This window comes from Bicyclus anynana, chromosome 26 (genome assembly GCF_947172395.1).
Source record: "Bicyclus anynana chromosome 26, ilBicAnyn1.1, whole genome shotgun sequence".
Taxonomy (NCBI): Eukaryota; Metazoa; Arthropoda; class Insecta; order Lepidoptera; family Nymphalidae; genus Bicyclus; species Bicyclus anynana.
The window spans coordinates 9,164,354-9,174,219 of record NC_069108.1 but is presented as its reverse complement, the minus strand read 5'-3'; the positions used below and the strand labels follow the sequence as shown (position 1 = coordinate 9,174,219).

Here is a 9,866-nt window from a genome sequence, read left to right as displayed (position 1 = left end):
GGTTAGGCGGATGTCGTCTTGCCACCTTCTTGTTGGACGTCCACGTTGTCTGGTACTGCCTCTTGGGTACCAGAGTATTACCTGCTTGCTCCATTTGTCGGTCTTGCAGCGTAACATGAGTCCGGTACTACGCCATTTCAAAAGGTCGATTCTTTTGAGAACATCAGTAAGCTTTGTCCTATGTTTTATCTCACTTGAGGTGATCCTGTCCGTTAGTCTTACACCCAACATACTTCTGACAGAGAAATAATCGAAAAAATATATTTTTAGGCAACATTTGTTGTTACAAATGGTATAAGTAAAATGTCAAAATGTGAATTAATGTATAGAATTTGACCAGTTTTATTATGAGTGTAGATAGATTAGAATATACGACATGGAAGCTATGTAGGTCCACGACCCGACCGAGAGGGACCCACGGGGGCCTCCAAATCGAGGGGGCCCCCAAACTGAAGTAGCTTAAAAACCTACGGGGGCCTCCAAACCAAGAGGGGCCTTAAACTGAGGGGGCCCCCGAACCAAAGTAGACCTTCTAACCTAGGGGGCATCCAAACTTTCGAGGCCCAAGAACTTATGCCCGGAGCGGTGTTTCCCGGTACTATATTGAAGAAAATGAAGTGATCAAAATAATTATATAAAGTAGAGGAAAAAATTATGGGGTAAAAAAATCCAAATTATTTCGTGTTTTTTTTTTGGCTGGCACACTTTACCTATCTATGTCGAGTGAGGTCATCATCATCATCATCATATCAGCCGATGGACGTCCACAGCAGGACATAGGCCTTTTGTAGGGACTTCCAAACATCACGATACTGAGCCGCCTGCATCCAGCGAATCCCTGCGACTCGCTTGATGTCGTCAGTCCACCTGGTGGGGGGTCGGCCAACACTGCGCTTACTAGTGCGGGGTCGCCATTCCAGCACTTTGGGACCCCAACGTCCATCGGCTCTTCGAACTATGTGCCCCGCCCATTGCCACTTCAGCTTCGCAACTCGTTGAGCTATGTCGGTGACTTTGGTTCTTCTGCGGATCTCCTCATTTCTGATTCGATCACGCAGATATACTCCTAACATAGCTCGTTCCATCGCCCGCTGTGTGACTCTAAGCCTTCTTATGAGGCCCATAGTTAGCGACCAAGTCTCGGAACCATAGGTCATCACTGGCAACACGCACTGTTCGAAGACTTTTGTCTTCAGGCACTGAGGAATTTCGGACGAAAAGATGTCGCGAAGCTTCCCGAATGCAGCCCAGCCGAGTTGGATTCGACGGTTCACCTCTTTCTCGAAATTGGACCTACCTAACTGGATCATATGTCCTAGGTATATGTATTCGTCTACAATTTCGAGTGCAGCGTTCTCAACTATAACTGGGTGGAGCGATACATGAGCATTACACATTATTTTTGTTTTGCCCATGTTCATTTTCAGGCCCACCTGTTGAGAAACGCTGCTGAGGTCATTGAGCATGGTACTAAGGTCATCCAGAGTCTGTGCCATGATGACTACATCATCCGCGAACCGCAGTTGAGTGATGTACTCGCCATTGATGTTGATGCCAAGTCCGCTCCAGTCCAGAAGCTTAAAGACGTCTTCCAGTGCGGCGGTAAATAGCTTCGGAGAGATCACATCTCCCTGACGCACTCCTCGCTGCAACTGGATTGGCCTCGTAGTCTGATCCTGAATACGGACTGACATAGTGGCGTTTTCGTACAAGCACTTCAACGCTTGGATATACCTGTAATCAATTCGGCATCTCTGCAATGACCTTAGCACAGCCCAAGTTTCCACCGAATCGAAGGCTTTCTCATAGTCCACAAACGCTAAGCAAAGTGGCTGGTTATACTCGTGAGTCTTCTGTATAACCTGCCGCAGCGTATGGATGTGGTCTATGGTACTAAAGCCTTTTCGGAAACCGGCTTGTTCGGGAGGCTGGAAGTCGTCAAACCTATTAGCGAGACGATTCGTGATGACTCTCGAGAACAATTTGTAAACATGGCTTAGCAGCGAGATGGGTCTGTAATTCTTCAGCAAGGTGTTGTCACCTTTTTTGAAGAACAGAACCACCACGCTCCTATGCCACGCCTCAGGCGTCGTGCCCTCGTGAATGACGGAATTGAACAATCGCTGAAGGACTTTAAGTATCGGTTTTCCACCCGCTTTCAGGAGTTCTGCTGTGATTCCGTCCTCACCTGGCGCCTTATTGTTCTTCAGGTGTTTGAGAGCCACACTAATCTCGTATAGGCTGACGTCCGGGATATCTTCGGTATAGTGTCGGGTCAACTTGGCTCTGGGGTCTTTAGCCAAATTGGCAACAGGCTGCTGAGTAGTCGTGTATAGCTGTCCATAGAACTTCTCGACCTCACTTAATAACTCGGGCTTGGAAGAAATTAGATTACCGTGATCGGTCTTCAAACGCGTCAGCTGCCTCTGTCCAATAGACAGATCTCTGGCGAAAACTTTCGAGCCTCGATTATTTTCAATCGCATTTTTAATACGCTCGGTATTGAAATTTCGCAAGTCGCTGGTTTGCGACTTAGAGATCTGTCTACTGATTTGTCGGTATTTTGACGCATCTGCTGAAGACTGTAATCTCATTTCTTGCCTCTCTTCCATGAGTTTAAGTGTTTGGTCCGAGAACTTTTTGGTTCTTTTCGCACGGTGGGTCTTATAGAACTTAGACCCAACGGAATGGACAGTTTCCACGAACCTGTTGTTCAGATCGTCCACAGTTTCGCAATTTGCTAGGCAATCAAAGCGGTTCTGCAGTTCTAGTTGAAAGGACTCGGGGTTTTGAATATGGGCACGAGTAGGTCGGAGCGTAGACTTCACCAGTCGATACCGTTCCAGCTGAATGTTGATATTCAACGTGCCTCTAACCATTCGGTGATCGCTACCGGTTTTCACCCTATGGATCACAGAAACATCGTTGGTCACAGGTCGAGTGAGGTACAACAACCATTTGTTTATTTAAAAATTTTGAATTTTTTTTGGACTACATTTAAACGCATTTATTTTACTCATACTATTAATCATTTCAAAATTATTTCATCATTAAGTACAGTTTATGTAGATAAAATTTTGTCTTTGAATGATTAAAATTGGACGTTCGGTTTTGAAGTTATGGCGAAATTAAAATATTATGATTTCTGCTGCACGGCCCGTTGCGAAGTGGGCGTCATCAATACGGGGGTGCGAAAGGTATATTTATGAAACGTTTCGTGGAACTTTCGAATCGTCGTAGTGTACGGGTAGGGTAGGGTAGGGGTAACGTAGGGCTAGGGTTGGAGTAGGGGAGAGGTAAGATAGGAGTAGTTGAAAGTTTACAACGAGTTTCACGCGGACGAAGTCGCGGGCGTTCGCTAGTTGATAAATAAAGCAACTCATGCGAAATGATTACCTAACCATTCCAAAATATTCACAAACGTACAACGTTGATGTTCAAGTTATCACTTCTGCCGGCACTCCAGGAGGGCAACCCTTTTTAATTTTATATTTAATTAAAAAAGTTGTACGAATTTAACTTTTTATTTTATTGCAGGGAAATTAAAATTTATGCGGAGGATTTTTCTCCCCGACTCCAGGGTATTTCGCTTTGATTTCCAGGGAATTTGGAAAATAGACATTGATAACACTGCTCTACACGCATGTTTGGTCTCCAAAATACTAGAACTCAGAACCGTAAAGCTTTATAAAATAACTCATCTGTGATCTGTCTGTCAGTGTCAAATAATTTCGAAATTCGATTGTAGTTCGTCGTTTGTAATTATTTATAAATTTAATTTAAAATTTTAAAGATCTATTAATGTTTTTTAAAAAGGGTCTACACGGACTTATAATTAAACCGTAGAAATTAGGAAACAAATTACTAAAAACAGAAAACCGAAAAGTATCTCGGAGTTTAGAAAAAGGTAAATCCATGACATTGTTATTTATCTCGTGAAACGTGAAGTGTTGCATGAATTTTGTGGTTAATACCTAAATAAAAACAACAATATTAAATGATCTAAGGTGTTACTTTTTAACGGTGGAGTAGTCTACAGTCAGCGCAAAAAACAGTATCAGTTGAGGACTATTGTATTCGTGACGAACAACTGCACACCAATATGCGGTGCTGCGCGCCTTTCTGCGAAAATACTTTAGACAATGTGTCGACATCTGAAAGAACGGGAATTACCTTTCATGCGTGAGTAGAATTATTTATCTCGTGAATTTCGGCCTCAGCCGTCAACCTCACAGACAACTCTTTGTTAACCAGTTTTATTATGTTTATTAAGATCTACAAGCTATCGTAAAGATAACCTAGTAGAAGTTTTGCTACAACTATGATCTACTCACAATATAAACCAAGTGTGGAAAAGGCCTAGGAAAGAAGAAGAACTATGACCTTGTCTCACGCTCTGTGTACTGATTGACTGTTTTATTGCTTTCTTTTCTTGGCTCCAGTTTGTATAATTTCATTTTGTAAGCCATGTGCATTAAATTTTTTATCAATTTCTTGGTTAAACCTAAATCTTAGTAGGAAAGAGATAAATCAAAATTGATTTATTTCAAGTAGGCTTAGCTTACAAGTACTTTTAAATTGTAGAGTATGACTATTTGTAAAGACAACAACTAGTACTTTGCAATTTAAAATCATTGCAGTTTATTTTATATTCACTTCAAACATCTTTGTCAATAAGAAATTCATCAATTGTGTGCTAACCTCCACTTTGTAAATGTTTTTTTTTTTAAAGCATATTGCTTAAACTATACATAAATAAATTATACTTGTGTATATGTGTGTAGGTATACTTTTGTATACCATGAATGTTGATCTCCAGAGTACCCAGTGAAGGCTATCTCCGTACTGCTTGGCTCAGAGCCCTCGGCACACAAGACCATGACCTGCCCGACCCTGCTGTGGTCTGCTCCCAGCACTTTCTGGATGACGACTTTTGTACAACAGAGAGTTGTGTGAGGCAGATTCACTCTCATGCTATTCCTTCAACAGTGCAGGTCAGTTTGTTATGTTTTTATTTGTGAATTTAGATCAAGGAAGTGCTAAGACATACTTATAGCAGCATTACTCACATGCAAGTAGTAATGTAGAAGTAACTGTTGGTATATTTACAGATGTGCATGATATGCCTGGACACTGGCAGCAAGCTGTCTCTAATGAGTAAACACAAGTTGGAGGAGGCATATGAACAGCTAACTGGACTGTCTGTGAGTTGACAATCAAATTGTACTAATTGAAACTGTAAAGGGATATAAAACATAGGTCAACATTTGTCTCAGTTTTTCTTTTTATCACTCATAATTGTGTGCAGTTGTTTCAGTTGTGTCGTCGAGGAAACCTGAAGCAAACACTCTGTGTGCTGTGTGCTCAGAGATTGATTAACTTCAGTAGATTTAGAGACTTGAGCTTGAGAGCCCATTCACTGATGACAGACTTAGTTGAACATGAATTAGTGAGTACTCAGTATTAACTATTTCATTTATATTTAAACCTGAAATACATAATTATGTCTTGTTACCTTACTTGAGGAGTTGATTGTTTGGTGTTAACATTGACCTTGTTTCAGAATACTATACAACACAAAGACTTGTTGAACTGCACAACTGCACATCTGAAGTGTAATTTGACACAAACAACATTAGGAGCTAACCATTGTGACTTGTACATAGATCACACTGATGAAGAGGAGCAGACAGCAGCAGAGGAATCTGTAGTGGGAGATGTTGCAACAGTTGTGGTGAAGAAAGAACGCAGTTCTGACTCCATGTCGAGTGCTGATAACTTGGCACAAGACAATCATTGTGTATCCAAGGAGGAATACGATATAAGCATCAAGTTAGAAGAGGATCCACTGGCTGAGGCTGTGAGTGAAGCTCTTCATAGAAGAGCAGCAACTTCCTGCACTGCAGTTGCAAAACATGAGATTGAAATAAAGAGTTACATAAAGAGTGAAAGTATTACCTTCGGATGTACAATTTGTTTGCAAGAATTTGTGGAAGAGAATGCATACTATGAACATATGATCATGCATCTCCAGGTGAGACTGTTGTGCGCTTCTCGACCGAGGTGGTATATGGCCTCTGCATATCTGTCATACAATGTCCTCTGTGGACGTGTGTGGACAGACGTGTGAATGAGTTTTGTATTTGGCAGGACGCTGGCGGCGACGGTGCATGCGATGCATCACAAGTGTGCGAGCCTCGTGCAGCTGTGAGCCGCAGCGGTGACTCACTCGTGCTGCAGAACAAGTCAGTATACAACGACGCTGCATGTGATGCATCACAAGTGTGCGAGCCTCGTGCAGCTGTGAGCCGCAGCGGTGACTCACTCGTGCTGCAGAACAAGTCAGTATACAACGACGCTGCATGTGATGCATCACAAGTGTGCGAGCCTCGTGCAGCTGTGAGCCGCAGCGGTGACTCACTCGTGCTGCAGAACAAGTCAGTATACAACGACGCTGCATGTGATGCATCACAAGTGTGCGAGCCTCGTGCAGCTGTGAGCCGCAGCGGTGACTCACTCGTGCTGCAGAACAAGTCAGTATACAACGACGCTGCATGTGATGCATCACAAGTGTGCGAGCCTCGTGCAGCTGTGAGCCGCAGCGGTGACTCACTCGTGCTGCAGAACAAGTCAGTATACAACGACGCTGCATGTGATGCATCACAAGTGTGCGAGTCTCGTGCAGCTGTGAGCCGCAGCGGTGACTCACTCGTGCTGCAGAACAAGTCAGTATACAACGACGCTGCATGTGATGCATCACAAGTGTGCGAGCCTCGTGCAGCTGTGAGCCGCAGCGGTGACTCACTCGTGCTGCAGAACAAGTCAGTATACAACGACGCTGCATGTGATGCATCACAAGTGTGCGAGCCTCGTGCAGCTGTGAGCCGCAGCGGTGACTCACTCGTGCTGCAGAACAAGTCAGTATACAACGACGCTGCATGTGATGCATCACAAGTGTGCGAGCCTCGTGCAGCTGTGAGCCGCAGCGGTGACTCACTCGTGCTGCAGAACAAGTCAGTATACAACGACGCTGCATGTGATGCATCACAAGTGTGCGAGCCTCGTGCAGCTGTGAGCCGCAGCGGTGACTCACTCGTGCTGCAGAACAAGTCAGTATACAACGACGCTGCATGTGATGCATCACAAGTGTGCGAGCCTCGTGCAGCTGTGAGCCGCAGCGCTGACTCACTCGTGCTGCAGAACAAGTCAGTATACAACGACGCTGCATGTGATGCATCACAAGTGTGCGAGCCTCGTGCAGCTGTGAGCCGCAGCGGTGACTCACTCGTGCTACAGAACAAGTCAGTATACAACGACGCTGCATGTGATGCATCACTCCTACGCGTATTTATACTTGTCAAATCGAATTCCAGATCGTTCTAAGAACGTCTACACGCGTGTTGTTTATTCCACGACATTTGACAAAAAAAAAACAACAAAAGATAAACGTTAAAAGCAACTCAATTTGTAAACAACTCGAAATGGCGAGCGATTGTGAACCCTATATCTCTAGTGATAAGGTTTTCGGTAACAGTAGACTGTCGACAATCTACAACTGGACTGTGAGTTTACTTGCAAACTCACGTTCTTCTGCTATGTTTCACAGGAGAGGAAGTCGGAGGCTGAATGATGTTCCTCCCCTGGCTGCAGACTGCGCTCAGGCTTCAGGTGAGTGACGAGTAGGACAGGACAATAGTCCAACGGCCGGGGATCGAACCCTGCACCTCTCGGTCTGTAACCGAGGCTTATATTATAGTAGTATTTGTGAATGTCGCGCGAGTGACGTTCAGGCGACAGATAGTAGCAGTAGAGCTGTCGCAAACGTTTGTCGGACTCAATTGTAAGAAGAATGTATTGTTTCAGTCGCTCCACTGTCCGCGAGACTTGCGGCAAACGACGAGAGCAAAGTGCAGGCAACTGAAGAAGCAGGTGCGATCCTGACAAGCCAACAAATCCTTGAAACTGACATTGACGAACTGGACAACCGATCGGCTCAGAGCGGCACCAAACCATACACAGATATATATTGTTTCACAAATTGTGTCCAATTGTGTGACATATACAAAAACGCAGAGAAAGTTTTGCAGGACGAGAATCCACAAATGAGAACCCACACTGTCGAGAAGCCTTACTCTTGTGACACATGCGATTATAAATGTGTACGAAACAGTGATTTACTAGTGCACATAAGAACCCACACTGGTGAAAAGCCATACTCTTGTGACATATGCGATTATAAATGTGCACGAAACAATAATTTATTACGCCATATGAAAACCCACACTGGAGAAAAGCCATTTTCATGTGATACATGCGATTATAAATGTGCATTGAAAAGAACCTTATTAATACACAAAAGAACTCACACTGGAGAAAGACCATATTCTTGTGAGATATGCAATTATAGATGTGCACTAAAAAGTAGTTTGACATTACATATAAGGACCCACACTGGAGAAAAGCCATTTTTTTGTGATACATGCGCTTATAAATGTACACTAAAAAGTACCTTATTAATACACAAAAGGAGCCACACTGGTGAAAAGCCATATTCTTGTGAGAAATGCAGTTATAAATGTGCACGAAGCTGTGATTTATTACGACATATGAGGAATCACAAGAAAAATGTCTAATCTTGTGAGATATGCAATTACAAAGCTAAAGCCACACCAAGGCGAAGGGTCCTGGGTTCGATATGTAAGGGTGTGGAGTTAGTAATATTTTCGAAATCGGCTGGGGTTTGGCTGGCTGGATGCTTCGGCCATGGCTAGCTACCGGAAAAGACGTATCGCCAAACAATTCAGCGTTCCAAAACGATGTCACGTAGACATCGATAGAATAAGCTTAAATTCAAATTTCATTTATTTCAAGTAGGCTCAGTTTACAAGCACTTTTGACACGTCAGTTGACTATTTGTAAAGATTCTATCACCGGTTCAGAAGGCAAGTTCTGCTGAGAAGAGCCGGCAAGAATCTCAACAGTTGCTCTTTTGAAAAAAAAATTATACAATATTATAATTTAATTGATGACAACATTACAATTTCTAGTTTTACTTCCTGTGTGAAGGTGGAAGCTGATCCAATGGCCTCCAAGCATCTATCATTAAGGAACTCATCAATGGTGTAGTAACCTCGACTAAGTAAATGTTTTTATACACATTGCTTGAACTTTTGCAATGGCAGGTCCATAGCAGTCTTGAATTTCAGACCACCTGTTTTTCAAGATTTAATTATAAATAGTTTTGAGATTTTTTCTTGTATTTGTGCTCTGTCTTGACTGACGGACTGACAAAAAGAGCCACAATAGTTCAGTGGTAATAAAGCCGGATTCATTACCGAGCGGTGGTGGTCTATTGTCGCACCCACTCCTAATACAGTGATGGGAATGTAGGTCATATTTAAAACATATGGGATACAAATTATGTAAAAGAAGTGATCATTTTCCATAAACGAGAAAAAAACAGTACCTACTTCTGACAATTCGTTTTCCGTGTGACCTATGTAAGAGGGAAAATATTGTTTAAGTAAATAAAATTTTGATACGTGATAGCCCAGTGGATATGACCTCTCCCTCCAATTCTGGAGGGTGTGGGTTCGAATCCCGTCCGGGGCATGCACCTCCAACTTTTCAGTTGTGTGCATTTTAAGAAATTAAATAATCACGTGTCTCAAACGGTGAAGGAAAACATCGTGAGGAAACCTGCACGCCAGAGAATTTCTTAATTCTCTGCGTGTGTGAAGTCTGCCAATCCGCATTGGGCCAGCGTGGTTGACTATTGGCCTAACCCCTCTCATTCTGAGAGGAGACTCGAGCTCAGCAGTGAGCCGTATATGGGTTGATAACGAAATAAATTTCATTTAAATTAA

General features: G+C 43.2%; 1 protein-coding gene across 2 annotated transcripts; it reads left to right on the top strand.

The window, feature by feature from the left end:
* Positions 1-17: 17 nt before the first annotated feature.
* Positions 18-9,866, top strand: LOC112055842 (zinc finger protein 62). 2 transcript variants are annotated; one of them, XM_052889959.1, is made up of 9 exons: positions 18-728; positions 2,946-4,182; positions 4,820-4,994; positions 5,112-5,204; positions 5,309-5,449; positions 5,564-6,034; positions 6,151-7,109; positions 7,607-7,668; positions 7,864-9,866. In XM_052889959.1, exons 2-9 carry the CDS (start codon positions 4,103-4,105, stop codon positions 8,631-8,633), a joined length of 2,751 nt encoding a protein of 916 aa, XP_052745919.1. In that variant the 5' UTR covers positions 18-728; positions 2,946-4,102; the 3' UTR covers positions 8,634-9,866. The 2 variants fall into 2 exon arrangements, with proteins under 2 accessions (XP_052745919.1, XP_052745920.1); XM_052889960.1 differs by lacking the exon at positions 18-728 and having other exon boundaries at positions 3,295-4,182; positions 5,318-5,449.